This window comes from Macaca thibetana, chromosome 1 (genome assembly GCF_024542745.1).
Source record: "Macaca thibetana thibetana isolate TM-01 chromosome 1, ASM2454274v1, whole genome shotgun sequence".
Classification (NCBI taxonomy): Eukaryota; Metazoa; Chordata; class Mammalia; order Primates; family Cercopithecidae; genus Macaca; species Macaca thibetana.
This window is the reverse complement of record NC_065578.1, coordinates 2651625-2671244: the sequence shown is the minus strand read 5'-3', so window position 1 is coordinate 2671244 and position 19620 is coordinate 2651625. Positions and strand designations below refer to the sequence as shown.

The 19620-nt window shown below is 61.6% G+C and overlaps 1 protein-coding gene across 1 annotated transcript in view; it reads left to right on the top strand.

Annotated features, from left to right (window-relative positions):
- The window catches only part of MEGF6 (multiple EGF like domains 6), a 123186-nt gene that overhangs the window by 30377 nt on the left and 73189 nt on the right, over positions 1-19620 (top strand). The window contains exon 4 of the mRNA XM_050803857.1: positions 266-370. Coding sequence (XP_050659814.1) covers positions 266-370 — 105 coding nt within the window. The remainder of the gene's footprint in view (positions 1-265; positions 371-19620) is intronic.

Here is a 19620-nt window from a genome sequence, read left to right as displayed (position 1 = left end):
CTCCCCATCTAGGTGAAGTGAATTAGGGCTTTACTGCACTCTAGAGGGGTTCCGCCTAACCCCAACTGCATGTAGCCGTGGCTGGGGGTTGGGGGACACTGCAGCCACCATTGGTGGCTGGGCAATGTGTGACCCAGGACAGAGAGAACAGGGCTGGGGACCTGGCAGGCTGGGTGGGCTGCCTGCCTGAGAGACCCTGAGGCCTCACCTGCCCCTGCCTCGCCCCTCCTTGCCTGTCTCACTGATTTGCTCCTTCCCCCCGCAGCTGAATGCAGTGCCGGCTTCTGTTTTCACGGTGGCCGTTGTGCGCCAGGCTCAGCCCAGCCGTGCCACTGTCCCTCCGGCTTCCAGGGACCCCGCTGTCAGTATGGTAAGTGGAGCCCCTGGGGCACCAAGGCCCTGGTCATGGCCAGCCTGTGGGCGAGGGGCGGAGATGTGTCGGCCCCTGGCTGTCCCCAGCACAGCTGTGTAGGGCACACCCTGAGTGAACGGGCATTCTTCTGAGGACGTTCTGCAATCCCTCCACCAGTTCCCTGCAGCCCCTCTGAGGGTGTTGAGAGGAGGGGTGACCCCAAGAGAGCCCCCTCAGTGGATGGTGCTGGAGCATATCATCTTGGCGCCCACCGCGCCAGCCCTGCTGTTTATAAAAGGGGACGCTGGCCCCCTGGAAAGGCAGAGGTGTGGCCAGGTCCCAGGGTCTCCAGCTGTGCTGCCACCTTGCCGAACTGTGGTTGTCCTCAGTGTTACAAGATGGGGGACACCCGGGGGTCCTAGCCAAGGTGACTGGTTGAGTAACCGCAGCACAGCTTAGACAGGATTCCCTCACAGGCCCCAAAGACCAGGTTGAAGCAGAGCTGGCAGTGGGGAGATGCTTGCAGGGAGTGGGGATGGGCTGAAAGCAAGCCATTGGGTGACGGGATTTCTGTGAAGAAAAGTGCGCGCCAATGTGGGGAAAAGCGGCAAAGCCTCGTCCCGATTCCTTTGGGCCATGGGCAGCGGGAGTCTTCCTTCCTCTGTGGCTTCCTGCTCTGTCCCGGGTTGCTTCATCCTAGCCTCACGCAGCCTGAGCCACAGCCGTCCCGATGGCATGAAACACTCCCGGTGGCCCTGGGGCTTTGGGACTGCTTGTGTGGTGGCCACCGGGGCTCCATGCCAGGCAGATGCCAGGGCAGAGTGAGAGATATGCTCCGGCGCCCAGGCAGACAGCGGGGGAGACTCGAGGAAATCAGAGGAATCAGGAGGTCCCCACGTTTGTGAAGGGTACCTCTGCCCACTCCACGTTCCGCTGGGGGCCGGGCTGAGGAGGGGTTCTCGAGAGGTGCTGGTCTCCCCAGAGTTCGGAGCTGGGTGCCAGCAGCCTGGGGCATTGGTCATTGTTGGAGGGTTTATTGGTGCTGGAGGGTTTATTGAATGTCCTCTGTTAGCTGGGACGGCCCCTGCCGAGTCACCGCGAGTGCCTGTTGCTTCCTGGATGCTAGGCGGCTGGGAGGGCTGCTGCCCCGGCCGGGGACTGAGACCCGGCTGTCTCATGTGGACGAAAGGGCCCCCCCGGGTCCCCTGCCCTGTCACTGCCCTGCAACATCCAGGCTGCAGGCCTTGGCCAGGCCTCCCTGTGGTCAGAGGTGACCCGTCCCAGCTCCGAGGGCAGATGGGGGTCCACACAGGATGGAGTGGGCTCCGACTGTCACGTTTGGCCTCTTGAGAACTGTAATTATGGCCACAGGTAGGAGTTGAGAAATGCCCCGAGGGCCTTTCCGTCTCATTTGTCTAATCTTTTGGCGTGTGCGTCGCTTCATTTCGGTTTCACACGGAAATACCAGGGCTGACTGGGCTGGCTGGGGAGGTTTCCGGGACAGGGCTGTGGCTCGCTGGTCAGCCAAGCAGAGCCTCCGGTGGTCTCTGTTCCTAGGGGAGGGCAAGGAGGAGGTGGCCTTGGGGGGTGGCCTTTCCTGGCCGTGTCCTCTGGGAGGGGATGGAGGACACCTGACCTGCCCCCTCAGGGCTGGCCTCCTGCCCACCGTCAGTCCCCTCCTCCCACCTCATCTTTGTCAGGAGCCTGCTCGGAGCCCCCTGGTCCGTGAGACCCTGACACGCGGCCCCCAGGGCACCAGCAGGCACAGGGTTTGTAGGAGGCTCACTGGGGGCTGCACACCCCGTGGGGGAACTCGGCGTCTCATGGGGGCAGGGTGCACTCAGGTGCCCTGTGCCCCACCAGCCTCTTGGCTCTGACTTCTGCGTCACAGACTCTCACGGCGCCTGGGCTCCAGGCTCAGCCTCCAGAGCAGCAGCCCCATGCGCCGGTCACCGTGGGAATGCGCCAGTCACCGTGGGAATGCACCGGTCACCGTGGGAATGCACCGGTCACCCTGGGAATGCACCGCAGAGCAGGGAGGCTGGAGGCCGGGAGCTCCCTCCTGGCTCCCAGCCACTCTCTTCCTGTGTCACCTCATCAACTCCACACTTCATTTGCTTCCTGAAAGAGGAAACCAAGGTTGGGGAGACCCAGCAGCTGCTGGTGCACAGCTCGCAAGTGGCCTAGCTGGGGCTGAAGCCAGGTCTGTCTGAGGGAGTGCTATGTACTCCCTTCTGGCCATGCTGCCACCTGGTGCAGGGACAAGCCTTGGTCCTGGGGGAGCCGCTGAGATTTGCTTTGGAGAAGAGGGGAGCAGGGTCCCCGGCAGGGCAGGAGCGTCCCTACCTGTGGCTGGCTTGTGGCCCTTGGGTAGTAGGCCTCCTGGGAGAGTGGCCAGTTAGGGCAGACGTGGCCTTCACAGGGGGCAGTTGACAAGCTGGAGGGTGGCTGCCTGGCCTCCTCCCTGGTCACTCTCTCTCGGAAGAAGGGGAGGGTGTGGAGGCTGGGTGTGCAAAGCCGAGGGTACAGGGCTGAATTATGCAGGGTCGAACTGTGTAGGGTGAAGTGTGCGGGGCTGAATTATGCAGGCCTGGGCAGTCAGGATGGAGTGTGTAGAGCTGGGTGTGCAGGGCCAGGCCTGCAGGGTTGAATTGTACAGGGCCAGGTGTGCAGGGGTGGAATGTGCAGGGCTGGGCATGCAGGGTGGAGTGTGCAGGGCTGAGTGTGTAGGCCGGGTGTGCAGGGCCAGGTGTGCAGGACCAGGTGTGAGCGGGTGCTGCCTGCAGGTGTAGCCCCTGCCCTTAGCACTCCCACCTAGACCTCTCACCATCACCTTCCTGTCCCTCCTCCACTCTGGGTCTGGACACTGTAGACCTGAGCTCAAACACAGTTGGGAATATTTAACTAACCCCCCAATTATAATAGATTCTAGTTTTGAAAATAAAAGCCATATTTTCTCGTTCCCCCAAATTATTTCATTTGAACAACAGAGTCGGGGAGGGAGACAGGAACTCTCTGGGCAGCTACGGAGGGCAGTTGTGGGAAGGAGCCCTCCCCGCTCCCCACAGCCCCAGCTTTCCCTCCTTGGCCCAGACGGGGTCAAGTCTCGGGTGTACAGCAGGCGGGTGCTTTGCAGCAGTTTCCCTGAGGCCCTGAGAGCCTTTCCACAGAAGCAGCGGGAGCTGTGGGAGCACAAAGCGGGCCTGTCTGCCCCGAAGGTGGAGGGCCTGGCCTGGGCCAGGGCCTGCAGTGAAATCTTCCCCGGCCCAGTGCAGGCCTCGGTGCAGTCAGAGTCAGGGCCAGCTGCTCATTTTGTCCAGGGCTGGCTTTGGTATTCCCCAGGCCTGTGCCTGTGTGACCACTCCACCTCTCGGACCCCGGTCCCCCTTCTGTTCAGCAGGGAGGAGATTTGGCAATGTTTTGTGCAGGTTGTGTGAGTCCATGTAGGTGAGGCCCAGAGTGGGCCCGGCAGAAGGGTTGGGAAGTGGGGGTCATGGCAGGGACAACCATTGCGATGGCTCAGGTGCAGACTTTGTCCCCAGCTGGTATGGTTTGGCTGTGTCCCCACCCAAATCTCACCTTGTATCTCCCATAATTGCCACGTGTCATGGGAGGAACCCCGTAGGAGGTGGTTGAATCATGGGGGCAGGTCTTTCCCGTGCTGTTTTTGTGATAGTGAGTAAGTCTCGTGAGATCTGATGGTTTTATAAGGGGGAGTTTCCCCGCACAAGCTCTCTCTCTCGGCCTGCTGCCATCCATGCAAGATGTGACTTACTCCTCCTTGACTTCTGCTGTGATTGTGAGGCCTCCCCAGCCACGTGGAACCGTGTGTCCATTAAACCTCTTTCTTTTGTAAATTGCCCAGTCTTGGGTGTGTCTTTACCAGCAGTTGGACAACGGACTAATACCCTGGCTCTTGGGTTAACTACACACTGAGCACCCAGCTGCCATGTGGAGTCTCCCGGAGTGGTCCAGGGTTTGGAAGACCCCCCAGGACTGCCAGTATCCTTGCCCTGTGGGTCTGCAAAGGAGGGAGGAGGGAGGGAGACCCTAAAGACCCCCTCCCCTGTCCCTGGGAGGGCTTTGGGGTCCTCTCAGAGCATCAGTTTTATCAGACCAACCAGGAACAATTTTCACAGCCAAAAACCTGGCCTCGTCCTGCCTTTGCACCCAGGTCCCACCTGTGTGTGCTGCTCTGGCAAGCGTGGGTGGACGCCCCCACCCCTTCCCCAACACCCACTGGTGACCTGGGCTTGGCACGGAATCTGTAATGAAAAGACCGGCAAGAAGAAGTTACTGAGGACAAATGACCTCCTAATAGATGTCTTTTGTACCACACAAGGTGACAGAAATCTCTACAAATCTACTAATTGCTTGATCTGGTCTCAGCTGACCTCGTGGAACAAGGGCAGGCTCTGAGAAATGAGGCCTGGGTCACGTCTAGGTACTTTCTTGGTTCAAGAACCTTTGGCTCAGGCCAGGCGTGGTGGCTCACACCTGTAATCCCAGTACTTTGGGAGGCCAAGGCAGGCGTATCACTTGAGCCCAGGAGTTCAAGACCAGCCTGAGCAACGTGGTGAAACCCCGTCTCTACCAAAAATACAAAAATTAGCCAGGCGTGGTGGTGGGCGCCTCTAATCCCAGATACTCAGGAGGCTGAGGCAGGAGGATTGATTGAACCTGGGAGGTGGAGGTCTCAGTGAGCCAAGATTGCGCCCAATTGCGCCACTGGACTCCAGCGTAGGCAACAGAGCGAGACCCTGTCTCAATCAATCAATCAATCAATCAATCAATGTCTTTGGCTCTGATTCCCTTCTGGGCCTCAGTTTCCCCCCATCAAAGGGGCAGGTCAGACGGGTCTCTGGCACCACCACACTAGAGTGTTGCCACCCTCACTCCTGGGTCCAGGTGAGTGGTCAGGGCTCCAGCGATGCCCAGCAGAGGCTTGGCTGCCTCAAGGACTTCCTGGAGGAGGTGGGCCTATGGGCTGGGGAAGGGTTGGGAGGTGCAATTTGTTCTGGACAAGTTTCCAGACGGGAGAGAGACAGGAGCTGAGGAGCATAGTGGAGGAGGAGAAAGTCATTTTGGCCCTGAGATACAGGGTAGGGAACGAGGGATGCATCAGCCAAGCTTCTAGAGGGTCCTCGGCCTCTCTCGGTGAGATGGAGCCAGGCGTTGCTGGGGGCTGGCTGGCAGGTGCTCCCAGGTACCTGCTGTGTACCTGCCGAGCCGGGAGAGACGTCAGTGGTCCTGCCTGGAGCCTCAGCACCCAGGCCCACTCTGAGTCCTGCACCTTCGAAGGAACCTTAGTTTCCCCACCTTGAGCAGGAGGCCCTCAGTGGGGGTCTCTTGGGTGTGGGCTGGAGGTGGCTCTGGCAGCTGTTGGGGCCCTGACACTATGCCAGGAAGCAGAGCCCTGGAGAAGCTGGGGTGGCCAGGGCTGGGTGGGGTCCTGAGCCTGTTTAGCCCTCAGCGTTGGCACAGGGCGACTTTCTAAACTGGGATCATTGATTAATGGAGAGGAAGCGGCCCTCCCCGCTGCCCTTCAATGCTGCCCACTGTGTCTGAGGGTGGGAGTCTGACCCCTCGCCCGAGCTCCAGATGCCACCCAGGGCTGCTCTTGGCGACCAGCCACGGCCAGGCCTGGGAGCTGCTGCTGCTGGCCTCGGACTCTGTGCCCCAGGGAGTGGTGGGAGGGGAGGAAGGGGCTCCTGGAAGGGTGGGCTCCGGGGCAGGGATGTTCTTTTCACGGCCTCTCTCCATGTTGTGCATGGCCTGGCTGGAGCTGGAGCTGGGGCTGGGGCTGTCTCTGGTCGTGCTCCCTGCCATGGGACCCTGTCCAGAGGCCTGCAGCCTGCAGCAGCCCCAGCCTGGGCTGATTCCTGGGGAGGCATCTCGTCTTTGTCCTGTGGACGTGGCCTTGGGTTAACTTGACCCTGGTCCTGGGCTGTGGTTCCAGGCTCCCCACACTGGTTCCCATGCTTACCTTTAGGTGCAGGCAAGCAGGTTTCCATCTGGGCCTGGAGCTGGCTTAGCCAGGAGGCCACCCTGGGGGAGGCTTTTTGTGTCTGGTGTGAGAAATGATCCTAGCATGCCCTGGGAGGACTAGGGGTCACCTGGCGGGGGGATCCAGCACACCTGGAGGACCCAGCAAACCTGGGGGAACCCAGCACACCCGGGAGGACCCAGCACACCAGGGAGAACCCAGCACACCCAGGAAGGACCCAGCATACCCCGGAGGACCCAGCACACTGAGGAGGACCCAGCACACTGAGGAGGACTCAGCACACCAGGGAGAACCCAGTACACCCAGGAGGACCCAGCACACCAGGGAGAACCCAGCACACACAGGAGGACCCAGCACACCCAGGAGCAGGAGCCAACACACTGAGGAAGGACCCAGCACACAGGAGGACTCAGCACACCAGGGAGAACCCAGCACACCCAGGAAGGACCCAGCACACCCCGGAGGACCCAGCACACTGAGGAGGACCCAGCACACTGAGGAGGACTCAGCACACCAGGGAGAACCCAGTACACCCAGGAGGACCCAGCACACCAGGGAGAACCCAGCACACACAGGAGGACCCAGCACACCCAGGAGCAGGAGCCAACACACTGAGGAAGGACCCAGCACACAGGAGGACTCAGCACACCAGGGAGGACCCAGCACACCCAGGAAGGACCCAGCACACCCAGGAGGACCCAGCACACCCAGGAAGGACCAGCACACCCAGGAGAACCCAGCACACCCAGGAGGACCCAGCACACCCAGGAAGGACCCAGCACACCCAGGAAGGACCAGCACACCAGGGAGAACCCAGCACACCAAGGAAGGATCCAGCACACCTGTGAGAACCCAGCATACCTGGGAGAACCTAATACATCCGGGAAAGACCCAGCACACACAGGAGGACCCAGCACACCAGGGAGAACCCAGCACACCCCGGAGGACCCAGCACACCCAGGAGGACCCAGCACACCCAGGAAGGACCAGCACACCCAGGAGGACCCAGCACACCCAGGAGGACTCAGCACACCAGGGAGGACCCAGCACACCCAGGAAGGACCCAGCACACCCAGGAGGACCCAGCACACCCAGGAAGGACCCAGCACACCCAGGAGGACCCAGCACACCCAGGAAGGACCAGCACACCCAGGAGAACCCAGCACACCAGGGAGAACCCAGCACACCAAGGAAGGATCCAGCACACCTGTGAGAACCCAGCACACTGAGGAGGACCCAGCACACTGAGGAGGACTCAGCACACCAGGGAGAACCCAGTACACCCAGGAGGACCCAGCACACCAGGGAGAACCCAGCACACCCAGGAGGACCCAGCACACCAGGAAGGACCCAGCACACCTGTGAGAACCCAGCACACCCGGGAGGACCCAGCACACCCAGGAAGGACCCAGCACACCCCGGAGGACCCAGCACACTGAGGAGGACCCAGCACACTGAGGAGGACTCAGCACACCAGGGAGAACCCAGCACACCCAGGAGGACCCAGCACACCAGGGAGAACCCAGCACACACAGGAGGACCCAGCACACCCAGGAGCAGGAGCCAACACACTGAGGAAGGACCCAGCACATAGGAGGACTCAGCACACCAGGAAGGACCAGCACACCCAGGAGAACCCAGCACACCCAGGAGAACCCAGCACACCAAGGAAGGACCCAGCACACCTGTGAGAACCCAGCATACCTGGGAGAACCTAATACATCCGGGAAAGACCCAGCACACACAGGAGGACCCAGCACACCCAGGAGGACTCAGCACACCAGGGAGGACCCAGCACACCCAGGAAGGACCCAGCACACCCAGGAAGGACCCAGCATACCCAGGAGGACCCAGCACACCCAGGAGGACCCAGCACACCCCGGAGGACCCAGCACACCCAGGAGGACTCAGCACACCAGGGAGGACCCAGCACACCCAGGAAGGACCCAGCACACCCAGGAGGACCCAGCACACCCAGGAAGGACCAGCACACCCAGGAGGACCAGCATACTAGGAAATGACCCAGCACACTTTGGGGGAGGATCCAGCACCCTTGGGGCAGACCCAGCGTGTCGGGGGAGACCCCCTCACCCAGGATCCTTGCTCCCTGGCCTTTGGGGCAGGGAGGACCCAGCATCCTTGGAGAGAACCCAGCCTGTCTGGGGGGACCTCCTCAGCCAGGAACCTTGCTCTCTGGTCTTTGGGGCAGGCTGGCCTTGGTCTTGGCGTTTTCCTGCTCTCTGCTCGGGGGTGGGAGTCCTCTGAGAGCAAGACCAGGCTTCTGGCCTCCATGGTGGGGTCGTGTCCTTTGAGCGCCGGACACCGGACCGCTGGGCCGGGAGATGCCTCACTGATGCCCGCCCTGCCCGCCCTGCCTGCCCTGCCTGCCCTGCCTGTGGCTGCCCTGGGTTCCAGGCTTGGAGGAGCACTCTGGTTTCTGGGCCATTGGAAAACCCAGCCACCGGCCATGGCGGTCCTCTCTCTGTGGGATGGCCCAGGGCTGCCCCTGGTCCCCCAGACCCTCTCTCTGTGTCCTGCTCCCCAGGCTGATGGATGCCTGTGCCCACAGTTAATGGGGTCCCTGGAGGCCCCCAAGGAATATGGAGGTGTCGACCATGAAGACAAGCCGGTGCTGAGCCGGCTCAGAGTGGGAGGTAGGGCTGTGGTGTGTGTGTGTCCCCGTGTGTCACAGCCTCCCTGGGGCCCTGTCCCTGGGGATTGGTGGAGGGCGGAGACTGGGTGGTCCTGGGGATGGCTGGAGGGAGGGCTGAGCCTCCGCCGTGTGAATGGGGAGGATGACTAGCCTCCTGGGCAGGCTCAGTGCCTGGTACCAGGCTGGGCAGTGGAGGGGACAGGATAAGCTGCTGCCAGGCCAGTTGTGGGCTTCACACTCTGCAGGCAGTGAGGACCTGGCGCAGGGACAGCCTCCTGTCCTCTCATTCCCAGGCCCGCATGGTCTTTCTTGGAGGTGAGGTTGGTGGTGCAGTGGTCGTCCGCTGGGCAGGGCTGGAGCAGGTGTGCCCCGGTGGGTAGACAGAGCACCTGGCACCTGGGCCGGAAGATACCTCCTTCACTCTCGCCCTGTCTGGCCGCTCTCGGGTCCCAGGCTTTAAGGAGCTCTGCCTAGTTCCTGGGTAATCAGAAAACCCCATGCCCAGTGGCCCGCTTGGCTATACTTTCCCTGTGGCCTCCGGCTTTTCCACACCCCTTTAACTGCACTGAGCCCCTGGAAATCCCCTGAGTCCCGCTTCCCTGTGGGAGCCAGTGCCTGCCGGGCAGCCCCTTCCGCCTGCAGGGCGTTGAGCGGGCGGGCAGGTGCCTGACTTTGGCTTCTCTGGCCTCAGTCCCTGCATGACAGTTGGCTGGGACAGGTGTGGCTCCTCCAGGACCATCTTGCTATGCTCAGGCCGGGCCACCTCCTGGACAGGACAGCCGGGGAGACTGAGACCGCCTGCAGAATCCACCCTGTCTTCCAAAGGGCTGACTCTGGGCGGGGGATTTCTGTTTGCCCAGTGAATTGTTTAATTACCAGGTTTGCTCTTCCCATTCCCTGCCACCCACAAAAGGGCCTCTGTCTTTATCCTGGGATAACGCTATCCTCCCTGGCCTTGGCTCTGTGCACAATGGGACTGTGTGGCCTCTCCCAGGCTGGTTTCACAGACGGGGTGGTCTTTTAATGTCATGATTACAGCAGGAGACATTAAGAGGCAGACCCTCCCAGGCACTGCAGGGCGGGGGGCTCTGTGGGATCCCCCCACTGCCCCCGTACTGCCTGGTGAGTGGGCACCTCAAGTCTCCCTGCCCATAGCACGGACGGCTGTCCAGACAGCTGCCGAGCCCAGTGGCAGGCCACTCTGACACCGTTCAGAGGATGATCAGGCCTCTTGGCTCCCTGTACCTGCTGCAGACTGGAAACCCTGTGGCTCCCCAGTCTCCTGGGTGGTCTTCTTGGACAGCTCTTCCCACCAGCTGGGTGCATCAGGGACCTTCAGCCTCCAGGATCCTTTGAGTCCCCTGCTCCCTGCCTCAGCCATCCTGTCCCTTCTAGACCCCCTGGACTTCAGGGCAACACTGGGGCTGGCCGCAGCATCCAGGTGTGGGGCTGTGCCTGTTCCGTTTCACAGGTGGGGATACTGAGCCCCTGGCAGTTCTTGAGTTGCTTGGAGTCAGTGGTGGACTTGGTATTGGCCTTTGCCCCTTGACCACCTGCCCAGGGCAAGGCTTAGGTCCTTTGGGGGCCCCGGCTGAGGGGCAGCTGGGTGGTGTCTGGGCACTGGTGTGGCCTGGGTGCCCTGTGCTGGGTCCCAGAGACTGTCCCTGCCTCTTTGGGTCCTGCATCTTTGAAGGAGCCTCTGTTTCCCCCACCTGAACAGGAGGCTGGTGTTGGGGGTGTCTCGGGGGTGGCCTGGAGGTGGCTTTGGCGGATGGAGTCGGCTGCAGGAGCTCCCTCCGGGAGTGTCTGGGGTTGTGGGTTGTGCCCGGGCCTCTGGCAGACCCGTACCGGGCAGCTGCCAGCTGAGTGAAGCCAGGCTCTGCCCACTCACCCAGAAGCTGAGTGCCCAGCCTGACAGCTCTCATGGGCCACACTGAGGGTTTGCATGTTCTCTTCTGGGTGGAGAGGCTGGGCCAAGCTGCGTGGAGCTGGGGTGCAGACCTACACCCTGTGAACATGCTCTGCAGGCCCTTGCGGGCTCAGGCGGTGTCTGGCTGGTGGAGGGAGCAGAGGGGCAAACACCACCCACAGGGCTTCTGTGAAGTGCAGAGGACACAGGTGTCCCCTGCGGTGCTCACGGCCCATCCTGCTGATGTGGAGAAACCCACCGTCAGGAGGGGCTAAAGAGCTGGCTGGCAAGGTCACAGGGCACTGGCTGGCATCCAGGGCAGGGCATGGGGGCAACAGAGGTGGCTCGAAGAGGCCAGGCAGGGGACGGCGTGTGTGTGTCCTTGCATTTGGGGGCTCTCAGCCTGAACGCTGGGGAGAGCTGCTTGGGGTGCAGGTGATGGGCCCCCGTCCTGAAGAAAGTGGTTGTGTGCTGGGATTCCTGAGGAGCCTGGCGGGCTGAGCTGCTGCCTGAGCCTCACTGTCCTGCTGTAGCCAAGGGGGTGGCCTCGGACCACTACTGAAGTCCTCGTGCCCCTGCCATGTTCCTGGAGGCCGGAGCCCTCAGGGCCTTGGTTTTTACCCAAGCACAGAGTGGGTGCACTGAGGGCTGAGGCCCAGAGTGTCTATGACACGTTCATGGCAGGTCCTGAACACCGTACCCGCTCATCACTCCAGGAATCTCAGGGAGCCTCTGCACCCCAGGCCTGGCTGCGGTAGACATGTTGACGAGTCAAATTGCAGCCTGTGGCTGAGCTGCGGAGGAGACTCTGGGTGCGAATTCCTGGGCAATTCCTGCAGACGATCCTGCACTCCAGGCCTCCCAGGCATTTATGGGACGGGTTCTGCCTCCTCACCAGCTGGGCCCTGTGGCTGGGCCTGTCCCACAGCCTGGCAGTGCCTGTGAGACCCTTGGGAATGAAGGGTCCAGGGTGGTGGGCAGCAGCCTGGGGGAGCCCAAGGCTGGTTTCTGGGCTCCTGGCAGGTCTCAGCCTCCTAAGGGAGGAAAGAGGGGAGGGGCTCCTACATCGAGGTCCTGCCATGAAGGTGTCATAGAAACACAGGCCTGTCCTGCCTGCACCAGGTCCCGGAGGGCAGGTCGGTGGAGGGCTGTCTCCTTCGAGGTCCCTGCCGCCTCCCAGCTTGCCTCTGGCTGGACAACCCCGGCCTGCAGGTTAACACTGTGTCACAGGTGCTCATAAGGACCGAGGCCCATGGTGTGATGGCCAAGGAGCTGGGCCAGGCTGGCCATGTCCCCGGCAACCGGGACCTGTGGTCAGAGCCTCCCCCTGCAGGGCTGCGCGGTGCTGGCTGGCAGGTGGCTTGTCCTGGGAGAGCCTCGGAGGGGCCATGTCCATGCTGGGCGTGCAGGAGGGATCCCTGCCATACGCAATCCACATGCAGTCAATAAACACGCAGGGTCCGCAGTCCCCGCCTGACCTCTGGCAGTGCCGGTCCACTGAGAGCCCCGCTTTGGGGAGCTATGCCTGAGACAGGGGCCTTTGTGGGGAGGGGAGGGTCCCAGGAGAGGTGAGGAGGCAGAGCCTGGGCCTCCTGGAGCTGTGGCCTCAGGGGCAGGTCTGGGCTAGGTGAGCCCTGGCGGGTAGGAAGGGAGGAAGCATGTCCAGGCCCTGCCCGTGTCCAGTGCATCCCTGGGAGGGACCAGGACTCCGTCTCACCCCTGTGTCCCGGCTCCTGCTCACATCTTTGCCTCTAGCACTCTGGCAGGGTAGGTGCAGCATTGCCCATCTGCCAGCACCGTGTGACCAGGGCTGGGGCCCTTCTGGCCACCACAGGGCAGCAGCAGGCCCCGAGTGCCCCTGCCGCCGGGGTGTGGGGCCCTGGTGGGTTTGGGCACTACACCTGGCCAGGACAGCATTGCTGTGTCTCAGTTTCCTCCCTGGGAATCCAGGTGTGGTAGTGAGGGCCGCTGTAGGGGGCCGTGGTGAGAGTCAGACGGGCACTCCACAGGACTCGCTCGGTCTATCACCCGGTTGTTTCTGAGGCTGGAGGAGAGAGGCGCCACTGCCTCCTGAGTCTGGGTGAGCTCTGGGGGCCACTGCTGTGCAGCACTGAGGACCCAGCCAGCCCAGGTGTCTCCTGGGAGCCCTGCAAAGCCCCCCTCGGGCGTGCCCTCATGTGCCTGGGCAGCTGACCTGGGCTCTGTGGCTTCTCCAGCCCCAGCCATTTCCAGCTGTTTCATGGGGTGCTGGGGGGCTCATAGCATGGAGTGCATTGGGGGAAGGGCCCCGGGGTCCCTCTGATGGGCCGAGCAGCTGGTCCTTGGGGTCCGCTTGTGACGCTGCCCAGAGACGGTGGGGCTTGCTGGCCCTGCGGGGTTCCTTCCAGCAAGGGAACACCCAGGTCTTCCAGAGCAGCTTGTGAGCAGCTCGGTTCTTGGCCTGGCCGCCAAAGTGGGCCCCAGGTTGGCCGGTGTCCTGTGCCCACCCTGCCTGAGCGCTGGCCGCCCAGTGCCAACCCTGTTCAGGAAGGCAGATGCCAGGACCTCTGCTGATTGCCCATTTTCAAGATTTCTGGGGCGGTGCCCATGCCCCCCTTCCCATGGCGTAATGAATGAGGCTCTGCAAGCGAGGGGCTGCGTGCTTCTGGAATCTGTTCTTTGACTTGGCTGCCCCAGGCATTCCAGAGCAGGGCCCGGCCCTCTGGCCCGGTCAAGATGGGGGCCTGGGCAGCATCACTCAGGCCAGGCTGGCCAAGAACAGGACAGTGACTGCAGCAGAAGGAGGTGTCTGAGGTGCTGACAGCCTCCTAAAGTCTCCAGCCAGTGCTGGCCTCGGGAGTCTGCTACCCAGGTCAGCCTCACAGGCCAATGTCTTCTCTGCTGGGAGCGTCGGGGGAGGTCACCCACTGTGGTGGGATCAGGGCTGTATGAACCTGCAGGGTAGTGGTCCACAGCAGGTCCTACAGCGGCTGACCCTGTGGTCTCAGGGAGGAGGAGGCTGGATCCCCACTGCACCCCGCGAGGGTCCCTGTGCTGCCGGGTGTCAGGGTCCACAGTGCCTGCCCCGGATGGAATGCCGAGTGTGGCTGGAGCAGAGTTGGAAGGCACCCGGACGTCCACGCACACTGCTGTTCTTGGTGACGTGGCCACATCCACTTGGGGGTCCTCTGCCCTCCTGGGAAACTGCGGTGTGCTTTGGCATACGCAGGCCCCTGAACCCCTGGGGCAGGGAAACCTGGACAGCCCTGTGCCACCCGGTTTAACTGGGCAATTCAGGAGGTTCCTGAACACCGGGCACCCTGGTGCTGTGCCACAAGTCCCACCATGGGGACCGTCCAGGGCCAGGCCAGGCAGCCCCACACGAAGCATCCTTCTCTCAAGCCAGGCACTGATAGGCTCCTGGTCCTGCTCCCTGGACCCCTCCTGGAAGGGGCCTTCGGCAGAGGAGGGGTCCCCACCTCCCTTCTCACCATGTGCTCAGGGTGGGGCGCTGGCACCCCCTGGTGGCCGTGAGAGGCCAGAGCAGGCGCAGGGACCCCGGGGGTTTAAGGTCCAGCTTGGAGGAACTTGGTGAACTCTGGGGCAGAGTGAGGTCTGAGGATGGGCTCTGCACGTGCGTTTTCTCACCCACTGCCGATGCCATCTCAGTGCCACGTCTGATAAACAAGGAGGCGCCTGGGGATGCCCAACTGCCCAAGCCTCGGGGACACAGTGGGAGAGAGGATGAGACCCAGGCAGGGGGTTCCAGGGCAAGAAGGGGATACCTAGGGGGCTTCATTCATGTGTCCATCGCTGGACCCCACTGCGCGCCAGGCCCTGTGCTGGGAACCCACCAGCCAGTCCAGCAAAACGCCTGCCCTCCCGGGTCCGTGTCCCGGTGCTGGGATGGAATTGGAAGGAAGGAAAGGTGGTAATTCAGCCGTGGTGCCTGCCGTGGAGAACGTCAGGATACGGGCTGGAGAATGTCAGGATACGGGCTGGAGAATGCCTCGGCCGGAGCGGGGCCGTGGTAGTGAGGATGTCGGGGCCTCACAGGAGGGGAGGTCTGTCTGTGTGAGGACCTGGGCGGGCCTGGATGGGGGTGCAGGGGGCCCATTCCTGGGTTCTGACGAGCCTGGTGCAGGGTGGGTTTGTCCGGCGAGACCCTCACCCCTGTTGCATGGCTGAGGGTTTTAAGGAAGTGGGGGCCAGACCCCTGCCTTGGGGAGCTCCCTCTGGTCATTGGAGGTTGAGGAAGGCAGCCTAGTGAGGAGGTTGTGTGGCCACCAGGGGAGATGGTGGTTTGTGCCAGGGCTGGGCTGGTGGCCAGGGCAACCTTAGACCAGCACAGTGGGGAGAGGAGGCTGGAGCTGGGCACAGGAGAGCGGAGGGAGGGGAAGCTTGGGCTCCAGTAGGTGTGAGGGAACGAACAGGAGTGTTAGGGTCACCCCGACCAGACTGTTCCCCCTCCCTTCCCGTAGGTCTTACAGTGCAGTCCTTTGTGACCTCCTCTGCTTTTGCCAGGAGGTAGCCCGGCAGGATTTACAATAAATGAGCTTGCCCGAATGTGGGTCTGCTGGCCTCTTTCCTTCCTCGGCTGTCCTTCCAATTATCCCTCACAACACGCAGTTGCTGTTTGTGCCTTTGCCCAGGAGGGGCTGGCCTGGCAGGACAAGTGCCCTCAGGTTGCAGGGCTTTGCCATGGCCTTGGGAAGTGGCGGGTTCTGGCCTTTCGGGTCACCTGGCAGGTCAGACTTCCCTCCCCAGATGCGCAGACACCACAGGGCCTGCGCCTCCCCCACTCGGGGTGTCTGTGCCAGCCTCTCCGTCTCAATGTTCCCATCTGTAGAATGGGAGCAGGACTTGCTGGCTGTAGGGCCTCCTTAATTCAAACAACATCAGCCTCATCTCTCTTTCTTGGGGATGTCTGGGGAGCTGGAGGGGGACTCTTTGCAGAAAAACATAGAACCGACGCCAAACCCAGCTCATGAGTGAAACATTCCTCACTGCATGTCCCGTCAGCAAAGTGCGTTCTTCCAAAATGTCTGCTGGCCTTTCCCGGGTGCCAGGCACGACTGGGGGCTGGCCAAACCCTGGTGGCGAGCTGGCATGGCCCGTTTTCAGGGACCTACAGTCCAGTGGGGAGGCAGACACCCCCTACCCAAGCTGTGACTCCAGCTACGATGAGGGGACGGACCTGTAGCTGGGGCATGGCCTGGTCCGCGGACAGGGCAAGTGCTCTGGGTGGCGGGAGGCTCTGTCCACCAAGCCCAGACATCTGGGGTGCTGTAGGTGCCAGGCAGGGGGCTTGACTCTGGGGCCTGCAGTGCCCAGCCTCGTGGCCATACGTGAATGACAGGGAGACAGGCTTGGATCATGGGAAACGATGGTCTTGATGAAGGTTTGGGCAGGTGGGACAGGCCACCCACAAGGTGCAGGTGCGACGCGTGTGACTCACTGTGAGGGGCCGGTGCTAGGCTCGCACATAGGTGGTAGGGGGCAGGGCTGCTCAACAGAGCAGGCAGCCTCCAGGGAGGGACCCTTACTGGACCAAGAAGGGGTGTGGGCAGCACCAGCAAGGGGATGGCAGCAGGTCAGGACGGGGGCTGCCTCAGTGGGCAGGGAGATGCCTCAAAGCCTTCCTCCAGCCATGGCCTGGGGGCTCCTGAGGACAGCCCACTGTCCTTCCTGGGGGTGGGTGCACAGAGGGGCTGGCCCAGCAAGGTCCTCACCTCCACTGTCACCAAGGTCCTGTCCGGAGCTGGCCCAGAGGGAGGTGTTGCTGCCCGGCCTCGCGTGCTGGACAGGGTGGTCTGGTCGAGGGGCTGCTCTGTAGGTGCTTGACCAACAGAGGCTCAAGCCTGTCCAACCCTTTGTTTCAGACCAGAGAGATGTGAGGGTTCGGCTGGTCCAGCCTGGTGATGGCTCTCCAACCTGGGGGGTTCCCAGCGAGGCTCCAGCCCACCCCGGCAGGGGTCTGAGCTCTGCTTAAGGAAATACTAGAAAAGTGCTGAGCCCCGGATTCTGATTCTTCTTGCTCTGCACTCAGAGGCTGAGCCAGAGGTGCTGGGAGTGTCACAGCCCGTGTCCAGACTGAGGGGGACACTGAGGGGGACGCCCGGGGCTGGGCCCTCTAAGCCTCTGGGTTTCTTCCTGCGGGTATTGACTATGTGAGGGTTTGGGGGTCTGGGCAGACCCCATGTGAGTCCGAAATCAGTGCCCTTGGGGGAGAGACAAAGACAGAGAGGGAGACACGAAGAGAGACAGAGAGACACAAAGAGAGACAGAGAGAGACAGAGAGACACAAAGAGAGACAGAGAGACACAAAGAGAGACAGAGAGACACAAAGAGAGACAGAGAGACAGATATTGAGAGACACAGTGAGAGAGCGGGATGAAGAGAGACAAAGAGAAAAAGACAGAGACAGGGAAATAGAGCGTGTCTGAGAGATACACGGAGGAGAGGGCGGAGAGCCTGCCAGGCTCGCCCACACCAGCCCCCTACCCCTACCCCTTACCTCTGCTTCGGGGCAGCCGCTAGGCATGGCGCTGGCCTCCCACCAGCACTGCCAAAGAATGAAACGTCCCAGGAACTCGGCCGTGGGGGGGAGTGAAGACCTGGATCTTTGGGGGAACCAAGGAATGTTCTTGGCTTCCTTCCCAGCCTTTGACGTTTTGTCTCGTTTTCTGGGAAACAAATGGGAAAGAAAAACCCCCTCCCACGTTTTGGAGGCTGGTTTGTAGAAACAGGACAAACCTGGTAACTTCAGAGTCAGCAGAGAAACTGTCAGAAGTCAGGAGAGCGAAGTGAGACGGGGCTGGCAGGACTGGCTTCCCTGCTGTGTGCCCCCTCACCCGACCCCGCCACCCCACCCCGTGTTTCCTGTTGCTGCTTCTGCGTTTCTGGAAGAGGCAGGTTTCCTAGGGCACACCCAAGGTGTGGGCAGGAACAGTCTTTGTCATCAGCCGCACCTGACTTTGAATCCAGACCTGGCTCCTGGGCCTCCCACAAGCTCCCCCGGACCTGTGACTCTGTCCCTGCCGGGTGCATGGTCCCCGACCATCCAGGCCGGGAGTCTGCAGAAAGGGCCTCTCCACTGGCAATGACGGTGAGGGCGCTGGGTCCTGGGCTGATGGCAGAAGGTGATGGGGTCCTTCTGGTCCTGCGGGGTGACCCCACTTCTGGAAACAGTGTTAGTGACTTCTTCACCCTGGGGTTCTGCGTGGGAACCTTCAGGGCCTCCCATTGCCAACTTGCCGGCCCTTCCAGATGGCTGAGTCCCTCCTCCCTCTCCAGCTTCGGTCCCCTGGGGGCTCCTGGCTGGACAGGAAGCTCTGAGTCCCCCATAGCCCTTGCTCCTCAGTTGAGTGTGAGGGGCCCTCCCTTGCCCATTCCCTGGAGCCCAGCTCAAAGCCTGCATCTCCCCCTTTCATCAGCCTCAGGCCTGCGTGCAGCCTCCGCTCGACCTGCCGCGCCGTCTCCCCTTGGAAAGGCCGTCTGTCCTGCCAGCGGGTCCTTTCCCCTCGTAGCATCTCCCGCCAGAGACCAGGGCAGACTTGGGGGAGAACCTTCAGCTTCACGTGACCCAGAGACTCCTGTGTGCCTGGCTCTGGGAGTACAGAAGGGCCTAGAGCTGACCATGCCCTCCGAAGCCCCTGGGGCACTAGATGGATGTATGCCAGAGGGTAGTAGAGGCCCCGGGGCGTAGAGCCCAGCATCCCCTTCCTGTAGAGACCTGGGGGAACAGCCCAGCAAACCCCTCGCGGCCAACCCCTGAGGCTGTTCCTGGCTGCTCCGGTGGCTGCCAGAGGGGACTGCCGGGTGACCCTGGAAATCCAGAGTGGGTGGGGCCTGTCTGACCATTTCTAGGCGACCCACTCTTGGTTTCCAGGGTTGCCCTGGAAACCACAGATGGGGAGGGGTTGATGGCACCCAGGCTCCCCCAAGCCTGGGAAGGAACCTCGGAACCCCAGAGCCTTTCCCTGCCTATGGAGCTTTCCTTTTGGAGAACGGGGGAGCCTCTCAGCCCCTCAATGCAAATTGCTAAGTGAGGACAGCAGGCTAAGGCCACACACTGCTGGGAAAGGCCACAGCGTAGACAGCAGACACGAGGGGATGCCAGGGGTGAGGAAGGAGGGAGGAAGGGGTGAATAGGTGGAGCACGGAGGGTTTTAGGGCAGGAACTCCTCTGCGTGATCTTACAATGGTGGATCCAAGCCACGAGCCACTTGTCCAAGTCCCTGGAATGCACAGCCCCAGCGAGCCCCGAAAGGAGCCCTGGACTTCAGTTAATGACAATGTGTCAACTTGGGCTCGTCCACCGTGTCATTCCGATGGAAGATTGAATGATACAGGAAATTATGTGTGTTGGGAGAAGGAAACTCTCTGTACTTTCTTTCTGGTTTTTCCATAAGCCTAAAAGTGCTTTAAAAAATAAAATCTATTAGTTAAAAAAAAAATAACCCAGCCTTCTTTGCCTTCTGGGACTAACCTTGCCAGGCCTTCTCCTGCCCCTAGAGCGCCTCCCTACTCCCAGGAGACGGGCTTATCGGTTTTTGTTTCTTTTTTTTTTTTGAGACGGATTCTCACACTGTCGCCCAGGCTGGAGTGCAGTGGCGTGATCTCCACTCACTGCAACTTCTGCCTTCCGGGTTCAAATGATTCTCCTGCCTCAGCCCCCTGAGTAGCTGGGATTATAGGCACTTGCCACCATGCCCAGC